This window comes from Mastomys coucha, unplaced genomic scaffold (assembly GCF_008632895.1).
Source record: "Mastomys coucha isolate ucsf_1 unplaced genomic scaffold, UCSF_Mcou_1 pScaffold13, whole genome shotgun sequence".
NCBI classification, from domain to species: Eukaryota; Metazoa; Chordata; class Mammalia; order Rodentia; family Muridae; genus Mastomys; species Mastomys coucha.
Window position 1 is genome coordinate 48,704,207 of NW_022196895.1, and position 16,869 is coordinate 48,721,075.

General features: G+C 41.5%; 1 protein-coding gene and 1 long non-coding RNA gene across 14 annotated transcripts in view; one reads left to right on the forward strand and one right to left on the reverse strand.

Moving 5' to 3' along the window:
- Positions 1-4,531, forward strand: part of Sncaip (synuclein alpha interacting protein) — a 144,838-nt gene extending 140,307 nt beyond the window's left edge. For 6 of the 7 annotated variants that reach the window (XM_031365679.1, XM_031365683.1, XM_031365680.1 and 3 more), the window contains one exon: positions 3,918-4,531. In XM_031365679.1, coding sequence (XP_031221539.1) covers positions 3,918-4,002 — 85 coding nt within the window. In that variant the 3' untranslated portion in view covers positions 4,003-4,531. The remainder of the gene's footprint in view (positions 1-3,917) is intronic. The other variant, XM_031365681.1, reaches the window with a different exon arrangement.
- Positions 1-16,869, reverse strand: part of LOC116087161 — a 111,266-nt gene that overhangs the window by 53,052 nt on the left and 41,345 nt on the right. The window lies entirely within an intron of this gene.

A 16,869-nucleotide genomic window follows, 5' to 3' on the forward strand; every position in this document is an offset into this window, starting at 1 on the left:
TTCTAAGACACAGAAAAACCCTGTCTCGAAAAAAACAAAAAAACAAAAACAAAAAAAAAATTATATATTCAAAACCAAGCCAAGAGCTAATGTCAAATATTTTGCATAGATTTCAAGGTGTCCAATATTACTTCAAGGAGAATGATATTTTTGGCAAAGGGCTGGGACTGATGTCAGGATCCCAATGGCTTGCTGCTGCTCTTAGAGAGGAGAAAGGAGAACTCTTCCTTGGAAACTAAAATTACCCTACCAGGGACACGTTCTTTAGCACGCCAGCCCAGTTTAATCATGGTGAGAAATCCTAAGGCAAACGGCTCATTTCCCCTCTCCACTCTGATTTCCTCATTCTTGAAGGTACAGTTGTGAAGCAAGCTGAAAGAAGATATGTCTTACAGTGTCCTAGCCATGGCGTAAGACTGCCATGACTAAGGGCATCTTTGGATATTATGAGAATAGAGCCTGCCCAAACCTCTCTAAAGGCTGGATTCTTAGAGATGTATGGGTTGATTGAAATCAGCACAGACAGAACCTTGTCAGTGCCACACCCCCCTGGGGTGGCCACACCTTTCTTTTCCACATCTTCAACAAGAAAGCACATTTCTGGGGGAACTGAGGAAATCGTTCAACCCATAAAGTACTGGCTGTGCAGACCTGAAGACTTGAACCCAGAACATACATAAAAAATGCTAGTGGTGTGGGCGTGTACTCCCAGTGCTGAGTCAGCAGAAATGGGCTGACAACCAAAACATCAGCGAACTCCAAACCCACGAGAGACCCAAGCTCAGGAAAGAACTTAGAGAACTCCTGAGGGATCATAGCATTATGAGCATATCCTTTGTCCTCCACATACACGTGTACACATGTGCATGTATAGCTGCACAGCCACAAACAATTGTACTTGCATGAACCTGTACATACATGTACACTCCCCCCCACCACCACCACCCCATAAACAATACATTTTTTTCCCAAAATAAGGCATGGTTTACTGAACTTGGGCAGGGCACAGGGCATAGTGAAGAGATTCAAAGGAGAATAGGGATAAAAACTATTGCCAGAGCTTCATGAGATCAATCACCCTTAAGAGCGCCCGTGTACACTCAGTCTCTAACACGGCGCCTGGCATATGGAAGAGGCTTCGTACGTTTTTAGAAAGAAGAAGAGCCTAACAGAAGAAAGAAATAAGGGAAGAAAGCAAAGGAAAACTTTGTATTATCCTGGGTCTGTTGGGGCGGAGTTTATACTCTATTGGTACATTTGAGCCTTATGTCTCCCTTCTCCAGTAAGTGTCAATTTGAGTAATAAAGTACTCATTTAATTTTGAAACAGGATCCCATCTTTTTTTAGATAAGCCCTATAGATAAGCTACAAGTGAAAGCTAAGAGAGCACACTGAGTGGCCTCTTCCTCTGGTTAGCAGGGGGATCGTGTGGCAGGCTGCGAGCCACGGCACACGGGTCCTGTCTGTTGCTGTGGGATTGCCACGTGCTGTGGAAATCTAGAGTGTGTGCCTGATGATTCAGCACGCTGGATTACTTGAAAACCAGTTATTTAAACATAACGTTCTCCTCCTTTTTAATTTTGGTCACTCAGAATGTGATTTCATATCCAAGAGTGAAATCGAGGCACAACAATTATCTGAATAATTTGTGCCAGAATTACCCACTTTTGTTCTCTTGAATTCTGGTAGTTGAAGGTTGAGTAATTGGAAGATTCAGGGAAGGCTGATTTATTATCGTATTCAATGTCGCAAATTAACAGTTTACTCGGTTTGGACTTGACTTGCAGAAACAGGGCTCTTCTGAGGATGATTAAAACAACATTCCATTCTAACAAAGTAAAAAAATGCCTCTTCAAAAAGTGTGAAGTATGATATCTTTAACCTAGAATGAAGTCTTTTAGCTTATTTTAATAGAATTTCCATCAAGATTATATGAATACATAAGAATAATAATAGCAAAAGAAAAGCTGCTGTTCACCAGTCAGGAATATATGGGAGAAGAGCTGAGGGGACACCACCCTTTACCACTGAGGTATCTGCTACTGACAGATTGAAGAGAAGAATCTCTGCCTTCAGATATGTACCCATTAGCTGTCACAACAGGCTTCAGTGGATCACTCCAATCCAATGAGCCCACCAGTGGTCCTGGCTAAATTAAGTGGATCACAAAACAAAACCAAAGGTCAGAAAGGTCAGGAAGGAACTAGCAAAGAGGTGGAGATGAAGGGGAGCACCTATAAAAAAGGAGAGGAAGAGAAGAGAGAGAGAGAAGGAGGGAGGAAGGGAGGGAGAGAGAAAGAGAGAGAGAGATCAGAATGTATTACATACATACATGAAATTGCCAAAGAACAAAATTAATCAATAAAAAAGTCTGCCATCTCCCACAGTGCCCCATCCACTCTCTCTCCATATTCTTCTGAGTCTACCATGCCCTTTTCTGTCATATTTTCTTCAGTATTCTGTATTTCTAAATACCATGTTTATAGAAATTGTCAGTTTCAGATATTATCCCTATCAACTACTGGCACGCCACTATAGATGATAAAAATATAAGCGCACTTAAAATAGCCCAGCAAATATTCCAGACTCTTTATACATCTCTGCTCTTTTAATCTTCATGATGATATATATGGCAGATCCTATTATTATCCATATTTTGCACACTGGAAAAAGACATAGATGATTATGCATCTTGCCCAAGATTATACAGTAATGATGGTTATAAAGTGTGGAGCCAGCATTTGAATTTGATCAGTCTGGCTCAAGAGTTCACATTAACAGTGAGTCCATTTTTAGCCTCTCTCTCCCTCTGCACTTCTGTTTCCTTTTTTTTTTTTTTTTTTTTTTTTTTTTTTTTCTTTTCTCTGAGTGTTGGATACTAAACCCGGGGCTTTATGCATTCTAGCCAAATACTCTACCACTAAAATACATCACCAGACTGTTTCTTCTTATAAACCTACAAGGACTCGGGCAGAGGGATTCCAAGATCTCCTCCTCTAAGTTCCATAGTTTCTTGAAATTTTTACACATAGGCCCTTGGGGGACACACTCTAACCATGTCCAAGCCATAGCAGTAAGCAAGCATGGTTTTGAGGTCATAAAGCCACATTTGGGCTTGTCCTGCATCCAAATGTGAGTACCATTACCAGAAAAGCATTTGAGTGTATCTTATGTACCAACAGTGAGAACTTAGTATACAGGCTTGCCCATTAACAAAGGCTAGCTTCTCTCCAGAAGCTTTTGAATGGTATGTATCTAACAGCTCCTGAACAAGAATATGCATCTCATCTAGAGGAAAATCCACTTATAAAAGAACATCTGTTCCTTTGTCCTCTTCTTCCACAGAGCTAGCAGACAGTGAGTATTTAAGGGGAAAAGCTCTCATGTTTCTGAGTTTTCTGATTTCTGTACCTTCACCTACTTGTAGTCTTTCAACATGTCACTCAACAATCCTGATTAAAAACATTCTTTGCAAACTCTCAAGGCTCCAAGTTCCTGTAGAATTCTCAAAGTGTCACCAGTAATTCCTTGTAAGGAAGTTATTTAAAGCCAAACCAGAACAAAACAAAAACCTCTTACTTTTGTTCAACCAACGACGCTATGCCTCCTATCGTGTTTGTCCCTGATAAAATCCCCTTGACTACAGATGCCTGGATTCCAATCAGTATGGTGGAGAAATGGCTTCTGGGGCCAAATCCAAATGTATTCAGTCAGTGTGTGTTTTTAATGTGATGGCCGTTTTCATTACATTTAAACAGTGGTTTATATGAAAAGCAAATAATTTGCCTCCTGGAATGAAGTACTCCTCAGTACGGTTTGGGGATGATTCCCATTTTTGGTGAGCTCTTGAGCAGCAGTGTCTTGCAACTTGACCAAAGCTTTATCTAATTTTGGCCTGTGGTTTCTCTTCTGCTTAGGCATAATGACATCAAAAGAAACACAAAGAAAACCTACAACAGGAAGCACACTGCTGAGCCAGAACCGAAGGAACTCTTCTTATAAATTTCTCTTAGCATGAATCTTACACATGCCCTCTGGCCACCATTGGAAGTTAATGGACTGTCCACTGTGGGCAATCAGACCAGGAGAACAACGTCTCACCAGCTGAGCAGAATATCTGGATGCCTTAAATCTAATGAGACTTGTTATAAGATACACTTTTCCATATCTGTATATAGAACTTGTTTGTTTGTTTTTCTAATATGCTATTTGAAAACATGATTGGGCAATGTATGCATTGAAACATTGGACACTTGGTTGATTCAGTCTTCTCAAAGCACATCCACCAGGACCTGACACTGTTGGTGTTTTGTGAACTGCATGAGGACTTGCCAATGCTGATTAGATATTCACTTTCTCCATCACAAGGGCAGCTGCGGCCCAGCTCAGTGAGGCCAGGCCACTGGTTTTATTTTCTGTCCAGTGTTTTTCTGTCATTTCTACTTTTTTAATAAAGAAAATCGAACATTTTTAACAGCCAACTCTGGGCAAGGGGCATCTACTTTCTAATAAATCTGTGATGTGATGATTTCTAAAAGGTTTTGAAAGTATTTTGATTGCTTACACTTGATAGCAAGAGCAAACTGGGGCTCTTAAGCTGGTTTCCCATGGGGAGGGGACAAATACAACATTCTAGACTTCATTAAGCCCAGCAAGATTAGACAAGAATGCAAAGCAAAAGGTCCTTCTGCCTTCTCAAAACTCAGCGTTGACAGTTGACATGGGACAACACAAATGGCAACTAAAGGTTTAGTTCTTTCTTGGGTCACTTTTTTTTTTTTTTTTTTTTTTTTTTTTTTTTTGCCTTCAACAACACATCACAAGGCTTGTCTAATCCCTGCGGGAGACAGTGTGGAGCCTAAGTTCATAGTGGTCTTATCGTGGACACAGCTCTTTCAATCCCTGCAAGCAATAACTTACAAGAAGGTTCATCTTTTTGTGGGGAAAAAATACATTTCTGATGAAACTACAAGCATTTTATACTCAAAATGTTGATGTGGTCTATGAGAGGTTGTCACATTGTTAAGACAGAGGTCTTCTTACCACAGGAGTGAGTACAGATAACACTATTGCAACTCCTCAAAATGTCCCTGCCATCTAATGCAGACCACTACGTGTCCTGGTGCACAGAGAATGCCAGATGTCTGAATCCAAAGGTCAGCCTGCAAATGAGAGTCAGCTTAGTTTAAGGAGACACAATGAGTTGTAGAAGGGACAAACATGTGAGGGTCTTTTATGAGCCAGCCACTACATGGTAGTATCATTATTCCCATTTTATAGGTTAGAAATCTAACTTTGGGGACACTTATGTTCTGTGCATAAAATTTATGCCACTAGCTGATACCAGAGGGAGGCACTGGTAAAAGCTGTTCATGATTCTCACCACTATCCTCACCTCCTAGGACAAAGCTATGGACAGCTCTTCGGTATTAGACAAGCAACATTGACTTCTTGAGAAATCAGGAAAATGATATGAATAATCATATACACAGCTATAAAGAAGTTTCCTTCCTGTTTATGGTGCAACACAGCTGTAAGTTTTGGTGTGTTCAGTGTGTCACTGCAAATGGCTGGTACCACTTTTTCATGTTGCCTTGTACCGTAATGAGATGCCCTGTGTCTGGTTTGGGGACTTCACCACCTCTGCCCTCTTCGTCTGCTTCTACACTGTTGTATGCTCTTGCTTGAGGTTCTGACAGAGAACATAAACAAGTGCATATGAAATGTGCCTTCCAGTTTTCTCCCTGCTGCAGAGGAGGCAGCAGGGGCCACATAAGGAAGTAACATGTGGTTCTTGGCCCAAAATGTGACCTGCAAGGACAGAGATCCAAAAAATATTTCCTCTGTCTATGGAGGTCCCTGTTTTCTTGTGAAACTATTTTTAAAGGTGATAAGTGAAGGGCCTAAGCACTTTGTAGATTTTTTTAAAAACAAGAAAATAATTTAATACAGCAAAGGAGGGCTGGAGAGATGTCTCAGCAGATACTAGCTGCTAGAGACTGAGGGAATGGCCAACCAACAACTGACCCTACCTGAGACCTATCCCATGGGCAAGCACCAATCCACAATACTATTAACAATATTCTGTTATGCTTACAGACAGGAGCATGTTGTCCTCTGAGAGGCTCCACCCAGCAGCTGACTCAGACAGAATGACACCCACAGCCAAACGGTGGATGGAGCTTGGGGACTCTTATGGAAAAATAGGAAGGAGGATTGTGGGCTCCAAAGGGGATAGGAACTCCACAGGAAGACCAACAGAGTCAACTAACCTGGACCCTTGGGGCTCTCAGAGTCTGAACCAACAACCAAAGAACATACAAAGGCTGGACCTAGGCCTCCCCACACATATGTAGAAGATTTGCAGCTTTGTCTTCATGTGCATCCCAAACAACTGGAGCGAGGGCTGTCTATCCCAAAAGATGTTGCCTGTACATGGAACATGTTCTTCTAGCTGGGCTGCCTTCTCTGGTCTCAGTAGGAGAGGAAGTACCAACCATTGCAGAGACTTGAAATGGTAGGCTAGGAGAATACCCAGAGGCCCCCACCTTCTCAGAGGAGAAGAGCGGGAGGGAAAGGTTGTGGGAGCAGGGGTGACCAGAAGGATCCAGAGAGCGGGATGTTCAGTGAATAAAAACAATTAAATTTAATTAAAAAAAAAAAGAATACTGGCTGCTCCGACAGAAAACAAGAGTTCAGTTCCCAGTGGCTCATAAGCACCTATAACTGCAGTCCAAGGGATCTGATGCCCTCTTCTGACCTCGGCAGGCACGAGGCATGCGTGTGGTACACACACATCCATACAGGCAAAACAGCAAAGAAAATGTCAGGAGTTTGTGTGAATGAATTTTGACCCAGAATACTCTGCAATCCAACTGTACAGAGGTCACATTTAGATCCCGCAGCAGTGAGTAGGGAAGATCAAGGGGAGAAAAAAACAGGGAGGTTGAGCAGATTCCTATAAGCTAGCCTGAAGCCCACACATTGCTGGCCACTAAAACACTGGTCCTAAAATCATACTGGGGCATGTCTTTGCCCATGTTCCTTAGGAAATGATAAATTGGAGGTGCTTGAAACGGGTACTTTTTCTTACCATGAACAGTTTTGTGCAACATATATAAAAAAAAAAAAATGAAAACCGACATACAAAAAATTGAAAATAAAAACTTTTTTTTCCCTAGGACTTGAGATATGTTTGCATGTTAAAGAAAGGAGTGTGCCTCCTTTTAGTAAGCAAACCTTTGGGGCTCCTGTCCCTAGCTCCCCTTCCCATTGGGCTAGTAAAATGAGCAAGGCTCTATCAGCATGCCTAATGGTATGCAGCAGAGTAGGAAACTTGGCTCCACAGTAAAAAAAAAAAAAAAAAAAAAAAAAAAACCTCAACATCTGTCAGCATCCTGTAAAGACTGGCTGCTTTTATGTCTCCGAAGGGACCTGTATTGCCAAAGTTCAAGACATCAAATTAAGAATGTTTCTCAGAAATAATAATGGAACGCTAAGCTCTCACCACGCTCAACAGACTGAGTTCCTGTTGCTTATTCATGTTGAGCAGTGTCAAGGCCTCACTCCTAATGAGAATGTTCTAGGTGTTTATCAGGGGTTTGGAACTCAGAGACACGCCCATGGTAGGTAAGAGGTCTACCACTGAGATATACTCCCCCCGCCCCAATGTTTTAAGAATTCTTTTCCCTCGGTGTAAAAACTCAAGCCAGGCATAGAGACACATGCATGCCTGTAATCCCTCTGAAACTTTTTGATGTCTTCCTGTGGGTTTCTGTTACACTGATAAGGCCAAGTGAGAATAAGGAATTCATTGCAACAGACTGTGTTGTTTCCCTGTGAGATGGACTATGTCCTGTCACTGCCCAGGACTCTCCTGTTCAGATGGGTTTGCTTTTATGACACCCCTACAGCCCTACCCCCATTAACTAGTGCATAGTTTTGTGAGAAATTACAAGGAATTGATCCTGTCTTCCATAAATGTATTTTAATCTTAACAGAAATGTCTGTATCGACTTATAGATCTTGGCTAGTAGATACTGACGATTACTTTCAATATCATAAATCCATCCCTCTCCTCATTTGTTCCTCTGGCTCTTCCTTGCCCTTCTTTTCTTTCCTTTACTCTCATTCTCTATCTTCTTTTTCTTTCTGTCCTTCCTCCATACTCTCTTTATGATCATCTCCCTCCAATTTTTGTCTGTTTGTTTCATTCTCCTCTGTCCTCTGTTTACAAGACCTTGTAACTCTATATTTTATTCTTTTCTTGTTGCTGATGTAAAAACAACCTGACAAAAACAACTTAAGGTTCGAAGAAAGCATTTCTTTTGCTCACAGACTGAAGTGTGGTTCATCAGAGCAAGTTCTGCTGCCACTCAAGATGGAGCCTGATTCCCATGGACAACAGCTCTATCAGCTTTTGTGTGCTGACCCTAGATAAATACTTCCATAGGCCAGATGACAACCAGGATCAACCATTACACTGTATTTGAATGGGGTTAGCAAAGAAATTCTAGGGAACAGAGATGTGCAGATTTGTGGTGAAAAATAAGATGTTCTCTTCTTGTCAAGTGTCAAATGAGCAATTCTACATGATAATGAATTCAGTGCAGTGATTAAGCCAACACTATGGAGTAAGTGCTCAAATAAAACAGAACCAGAAGTTAGCATCAGTCTGAGATCATGAAAGTAAGATTAGACTTGTAGCTACTCTTAAAACATGTGGTTCAAACTGGTCAGTGAAAGAGGGACATGATGTTCATAACAAGGGGTTTTAGGAAATTTTGTTGAGGAATCAGCATACCAAATGCACTCATAGTTTGCCCCTTGTATATAATTCTTCTTCCTCCCCAGGCACAGTACCACCTCTTTAGCTACAGAGACAAATGTTTCCATGAAGAGGAAGAGGAAGAGGAAGAAGAAGAAGGAGAAGGAGAAGGAGAAGGAGAAGAAGAAGAAGAAGAAGAAGAAGAAGAAGAAGAAGAAGAAGAAGAAGGAGGAGGAGGAGGAGGAGGAGGAGGAAGAGGAGGAGGAGGAAGAGGAGGAGGAAGAGGAGGAGGAGGAGCAGGAGGAGGAGGAGGAAGAAGAGGAAGAGGAAGAGGAAGGAGGAGGAGAAGAAGAAAAGCAGGAGGAGGAGGAGCAGGAGGAGGAGGAGAAGAAGGGGGAGGGGAAGAAGGAGAAGAGGAGGAGGAAGAAGAGGAAGAGGAAGGAGAAAGAGAAGAAGAGGAAGAGGAAGGATGAGGGGAAGAGAAGGAAGAGGAAGAGGAAGAAGAGACAGAGACAGACAGAGTAGCAGGGCTTCCAGATAATTGAATTCAGAGCACAAGCTCTGAATATTACCCTATTTGATTTGTTGAAGAGACTTGCTTAATTAAGTAAATATCGGTTGCCTTCGTTAGGGTTTTACTGCTATGAAGAGACACCAAGACCAAGGCAAGTCTTATATGGACAACATTTAATTGGGGCTGGCTTACATGTTCAGAGGTTCAGTCCATTATCATCAAGGTGGGAGTTTGACAGAATTCAAGCGGACATGGTGCAGGCAGAGCTGAGAGTTCTGCATCTTCATTTGAAGGCTGCTAGGAGAAGACTGGCCCCCATGTGGTTAGAAGGAGTGTCTCATTGCCCACCCCCACAGTGATACACTTCTTTCAACAATGCCACACCTACACCAACAAGGCAACACCTCTTAATAGTGCCACTCCCTGGGCCAAGCATATTTCAAACCACCACACTGGTGTTTGGCCTCTGGTAAGACAAACCAAATACAAATCCTAAACTGATATATTCAGTTAATTGAACAGAGTACACATCACACCACAAGACTAAAGGAACATTTTATTTTTCTGTCTACAAGGTCATTGGATCACCACTTGTGTTCCAGAATCACTCAGTTTTGCTAGCTCCTTTGGAAAATAGTGCATGTTGAATCCCATACTGTGATATAAGGACATATTTCCCAGCTGCCTATGTGCAGTACTGCTGACCCAGAGCCCTAGATGTTGTACTTCAGGGGTCACTCTTGGCTGAAGAGGCTTGCCTTGCCAAAAAGCATGTACCTCCTTAGAAACCCCACGACTGCTCAGTGGATAAATACACAGGCCTAGCTCTTCATCTCAACTCCAGAGGAAATCATGGATTCGGCCATCTTCTCCAACAAACTCTCCCCCCTCTGTAGATAATGATCCCAGGAACCATCTGAAGCAAACATTCTATAACCAATCTTGAGGTTATCTGGTTACCGGGCTATTCAATTTGTGATAGCAAGTCAGCGTATCCTAGACTTGTACAAAAGAACCTTGTCCTTAATGCTTAATCCAAATGGTATACTAAATGGTTTTAAGGATATATTTCACATCCCCCAGAGTAGTTTTCCCCTTAAGACATGTTATAATCAGTTCCAATATATGGAATTTAGATTGTTCTACCATCACGAAGATTCAGAGCCAAAATATTCATGCTAAGGCATGACTATTAAGACAAATTTTTAAAAAATTCAATCAAAATTATACTCTATTTGACTATAATTTCATTTGTTTGCTAATGATGCCAAATTGATACTTAATATAGCAGCCTACGGTCATGATTATTGAAATGCACCATTCCTAGCATCCTTCCATAGGCTATAATTCCAGATGCAATCCATCAACCTCATTTCATTGGTGATGGTTGAATTGTATCCTGGGTCTCCAAACAAATATCACCCCTACACTGTGGCATTTATCAAAAATCAATATAACAAATAGCCGTATAGAAAAAAATGTCCATGTATTTTTATAAAACTTCTTGAAACCATCATATGTTTTTAAAAGCCAATAGCTCCATAAGGGGCCATAAAAATAAATTCCTCTTAGAGTTAGTACTAGAGGGGAAATCTGCCTCCATAGAAAACCTGGCCTGGTGCTTTTTATTAGCTAATAAGAACCTTATATGACTTGTGTTTTCCTTTTCCTCTTGCCTGCCAGAAAAAGGTTAAAAGTGAAGTTTGCACTCAATCGAAGCAGCAATCCTTAGCCTAGCTCTTTCTAGAATACCCATCTTGCCAATCCCATCGCCTTCCTTTGTTCTTAGTCTCTCATCTTTTCTTGATGGTGGAGAGATGTATCTGTGAATTCTACTATAAGCATCCTCAAACCGTCTGAAGTAAGTGGAGTGTAGAAATAAAAATCTCCCTGTTATTTTTTCCACCTGATCTACCCAACCCTGCTCCTTTTGTTTCTGATGATGAAACCTATATTTTGTTCAAGTCAATGCTGGTTTCAAGATATAAGACAATTGTTAGTGTGATTTGAGAAATAATATAAGGGGTGGGGATGTGGGTAGTGATGGGGAGGTCACTGTTGTTGAAAAGAGGGGAGAGAAATCACCTTGGAGTGGTTGAGACAGGAACATGAATTGTTTGTTTGTTTTGATGGGTTTGTTGTTGTTGTCATAGTTGTTTTTATGAGACAAAGTTTCTCTTTATAACTCTGGTTGTCCTGGAACTTGCTGTGTAACCCAGGCTGGCCTCAAACTCAGAGATCTATCTGCCTCTGCCTCCCAAGTACTGGAATTAAAAGCAGAGGGTACCACTCCTGACTCCAGGTACATGTCTTTTAAGGTACATATTTAATAGAGGCAGAAAGTATATAGAGATGCATGAGACTCCCATGGCCTCATGTATATGCTGTGTTCAAGGAGGAATGCAGATGCACACACAGTACTACCTGTGCACAGCACACCGTTACCAGTAGAGTATCAAAACTCATATAAGCTTCAGAACTTTCCATCAGCCCTCTCTTGATCATGTTTCCCCACTCACAGACAGGTAGCAGATACTCAGGAAAGAGTTTCTTGTGTCATTCACTTATCTTCTTGCTGTGACTCAAATAGAGGGCCAGTGTCCTAAATCCCAAGCATCTTCATTGTGACACACGCACAGGGCACTGCTCCTCCGACGGCTTTGATCTCCTCCTATGAGATGCTTCAGGAAAGACCCTACCATGAGCAAAATCTTCACTTGCATCTTCACTCCAAAGACTCAGTGGCTGAGCACAACTGAGCTACTAGAGCTAGGCCTAGTCCTCCCACCAAGTGTCTCTTCTAAAGGACAGTGAGGGCGGTTGGGTTCTGCCCATCCTCTGATGGCAGCTGCCCTGCTTGCTGAGGCTCTTTCTCCCCAGTGGTCCTTCCTCCTCTCTTGTATTGCTGAGAGTTTCTGCCCAGCTTCCGTCTTCTTTTGACTCCCTCACATCTCCCGGGAACTCTCCTACATATCGCCCAGGTCTGACTGCTTCTCAGATGAGCCAAGCTGATGCCCCTGTTGCTATGCTCTTCTTGTTCTCTTACATCCTATCCTCAGGACCTGCCTCCCCCGGAGTCATGCATCTCTCTTAGACTTTGCTCTTCTCTGCTTTCTTTCCTACCCTGAAAGATGGACAGGGCCCATCAGGGCGGGTGATTATATTTCTGCTGGTGGAGGGAGGTCAGGGCGCAGGCCTCATAGCAAAAGTTAACTCAGGGCAACTGCGTATGAACCCTGTAACTTATACAGAAAGACTTTATTTTCCTTCCCAACTTGAGTTATGTTCTGTTCCTTAATGCCCCATAAATTCCAAGATTAAGCACCAGGTCTTAATTTAGTAGGAGAGTAAGAGGCTTAGCTGAGGTGGAAGACATGGTACACGACATCTTACAAGATGGGTAAGGTATGTTACCTGAGTTCAAAGAGTAAATAATTTGAATTTGCAATAAGAAGCAGAGGAGAATTAAGTGTATTCTCAGCTCACACTTCTTCCATTCTCTCCTCTAATTTCTCCTTTACATAGCTACTCTCCACATTTATGCTAATTTAGTCCAAGGAACACATAAGCAAATTATTAACTTTTCATCTCCCGTTGCTTATAACATTTACTATTAACATTTATCTTCATTGGAAAAAATGCATTTTTTAAAAATTATCATATTTAAGTTATTAATAAAACTGTTATAAGTAAGGCTGGAAAGATGGCCCAGCAGTTAAAGGCAATCATTGCTCTTGCAGAGGATCCAAATTCAGTTCTCAGCACCCATGTCAGACAGCTTACAGTTGCTTGTAAGTTCAGCTCTAGGAAATCCAATGCTCTCTCACAGCCTCCAGGGACAACTGCATTCATATACATATACCAATGCATGTACATACATAATTAAAAACAAATGTAAATCAATTTAAAAAAACATAATAAGCAGTGAATAGCAGGTACAGAAAATGAATGTTAAAGTTAGTCTCGGTAGGTTCCAGCCATTAAGCTATTGATGGCAGTTGTCTTTCCCAGCCCACGTACAAGATTCTTTTTTTCTGTCATAGCAATTTCTAAAACCTGTAGAGGGAACCATTTATATGTGTCTCTGCTGACTAGAGTCTGAGAATCATGGATGCAAAATACTGTGTTTGTCTGTACACACACCTAGGAGCAAGAATGGCATGGCGTTGCATTCCCAACAATAACCAGATTGAGAAAACCATCATCCTTGAACGTAGGTAGGACCAGAAGACAGGAAGTCCGTCTTTCTGCTGTGTATGGAACAGCAGCCTTCCAGGTGAATGCCCAAGTTCTTTCTCATATTTAAACCTGCCACCCACAAGAAAGATCTTGCCTCTGATTTTTAGACTATTTGCTGGAATTTACTTTGGCCCAATGGACATTTAAAAATAGTTACTTTATTTGACATTGTTGAGCCTCCTTCCAGAGCCATTTAAAAGTCTGGGCTTCCTCTCCCAACCTTCTTTTGTTTTCCAGACATACCGCAGCCCTAAGGAGCTCATGGTCTACACCATACAAAAATGTTCAGTAACAAGGTTCCTTGATTGGCTACCCAATTAAGTAAATCTCCTTGCCTGGAGGAAACTAAGTTAATATAACATTGAGGTCTGTCTGCAAGCCCACAAAAGAAAAGAAACTTAAACCAGGGCTGAGAATGCTATTGTGCAATGAGACTTGCAGAATAACCGTCAGATGAAAGTTCACAAACATATCAGCACTTTCCTAAACTACCATGTAGACAGAACCCCACAACCCCTACATGTTGTGTGTTGGGCTGATGATGGCTTTGAAGCCAACCCCATTAAGAATACTTAACAGTGAACCTGCTCCATCTAGTCTGCTTGCTCTCAGAGCTTATTGAAAGGCCCAGAAAGGCCTCTCTTCTGCTTTTCAGTAATAAACACATAGACAAGTGTGGTGTCCTGGGCAGAGGCTTGGAAATCAGACACCTCCCAGTACCCTCTGCAGCTAGTGCTTGCACAAGGTACCAGGCAGAACTCATAATCTCTGTCTAAAGAAACTGCCAGACAATGAGCTTTCTCTCTTTTCTCTCCTCCCTGGCCCCTCTCCTTTCTGTCTCTGTCTCCCCTCTACTCCTCCTCCTCCTCCTCCTCCTCTTCCTCCTCCTCCTCCTCCTCCTCTTCCTCCTCCTCTTCCTCCTCCTCCTCCTTTCTCTCTCTCTCCCTCCCTCCTTCCCTCCCTCCCTCCTTCCCTCCCTCTGTCTCTGTCTCTCTCTCTGCTTCTCTCTGTCTCTGCCTCTCTCTGTCTCTGTCTCTATCTGTCTCTGTCTGTCTCTGTCTGTCTCTGTCTCTCTCTCTGTCTCTCTGTCTCTCTGTCTCTCTGTCTCTGTCTCTCTCTGTCTCTCTGTCTCTCTCTCTCTCTCTCTCTCTCTCTCTCTCTCTCTCTCTCTCTCTCTCTCTCTCTCTCTCTCTCTCTCTCTCTCTCTCTCTCTCTCTCTCTCTCCCTCGCTCTAACTCTTTTGGGTTATTACAGCCATGCATGCCAGGCAGCTCTTTCTTCAGGCCTCACCATTTCCATGGGTCTGCATTCCTAGAAATGCTCCCGTGTAGATGGACTCACTTGGCCATGACAAGTTTTCAATCAAATGTAGAAGGGTACAGAGGGAGTCAATTCTAGAAGCTGAAAATAATAAAAAAGAAGTATTGAATAGCTCTATAAGTGTAAGAATTGGCACTCCATCTTTTAACCATAAAAAGAACTAAAATATATTTCCCTCATAAAGCCATGTTTTCTTGACATATATATGTTATATATATATATATATATATATATATATATATATATATATATATAACATATATATGTTATAGTGCTTACATGATGTGAAAACCACTTTAAAGCTAATAAATGGCTAATATTCCCTTTGACCCATGAAGTAGGTAATCATGAAGGACAAACTTTTGGAGGTTATGCATCCCTCTTTGGGTGTATTTATAACAATTCAATGTTTTAAGGCATCTCTTGGAGGCAGTCAGCTGTTATTGAGAAATTCCTACCCAACATTAGTGCTGTCCACCAGTATTGTGGCAGGTATTGTTGGGTGACTTTTGCACTGCACATCTAAAATCTAGTTTAGGCTTCCATCGCCTCCCTCTATCCCCACAGAGATCTAGCTTGTGGGGTTTACCTGGCTCATTGCCCTGTTAGTGCTTGATATCTAATATGGCTTATTAACAGAGCTCACCATACTTTCTGGGCAAAAGTGTTTATGGGAAAAAAAACTTTAGATTTATACAAGGGTTGAGACATGTGACTCATATAAACTGTAATAAGAGTATTGTTGCTTCAACCTGGGTTTGCTTTGAAGCCTCATCATTCTGTTCTTGGGAAACCATTAAGCAAAATGCCCTGAAGGATAGGAGAAATTGCATTGAGCAATAAAACGTCAACAAACTAGGGGATTTGAAGATCACACACTTTCATCTAAACATGCCCTTCTCGCCTTTCACTTGGCAGGAGTTTGGTTTTTGAAAAGTAATAAACTCTAGCACTCTGGTTGACCTGGGATATGTTTAAGAAATCAAATCCTCGAGCCAGAAGCTGTATGACCTTTTACATGGCTGCCCCACCTCAGAAAAACCATAGGATGCAAAAGGTAAACAAAAGGAAGATAAAAACATGTGTCCCAATTGTCCAGACTTCAGATTTTTGTGATGACGGTGCACACCAAACACCAAAACCCTAGGACAGGAGGAACATCTTTAAGTCTGTTTAAACAGGTGTCCAGTATTGACTATCTCAGAAAGAGCAAGTACATATAATCTTGGTGCACAACCAAGATAGTCATGCTCAAGTTTCCCTGTCTACACTCCTCTGGGACCTTCATAAACTTAGGACAGTCAGTGTTTAGTCTCATATGAAGTTTGTAGTCAAGAAGAGCTTCCCATAGCCAAGGAAATTCTCAAGCAGCTCACGTTCTTTACTTATGTTACTTAGGACTAATAAAAGATATCCAAATGAAAAACCCATAGCAGTATTTATCTAAACCATTTCATCTTCCACGCTGGATTCTCATTCCCTGACAATAGGAGCAAGCATTTCAAGTCAGACTTCCCATAACTTCTCTTAGCCCATGGTTTTCTGTTCTTTTGTCACCCTGGTTCACTTTATGATGTAGATTTACCCCGTGTCTTTCCTAGCAAAAAAAAAAAAAAAAAAAAAAAAAAGGGATCTCTGTTTACAGCACAGAATTAGGAATTTAATCTGCTAATTAGAGAATTCTTCTTTAGCTGGGGAGAGGGGAAAATAGATTGCAAACATTCTGTAGTAATGGCTTGATCTCAACATGTGTGTTTAACAGTCAAGGCAAACTATATCAAAAGGGGGTTGGAGATATGGTACAGAGGTTAAGAGCACTTGTTGCTTTTTCAGAAGACCTGGGCTCAGTTCTTAGGACCCACATGTTGGCTCACAATGTCTGTAACTCTAAATCTTAGAATCCGTTGTTCTATTCTGACCTCAGTGGACACTAGGCATGGTACACATACATACATTCAAAATGTTCATTTGTTCATTCACATAAAAGAAATCTTTTATTTATTTATTTATTTTGGCTTTTTTTTTTTTT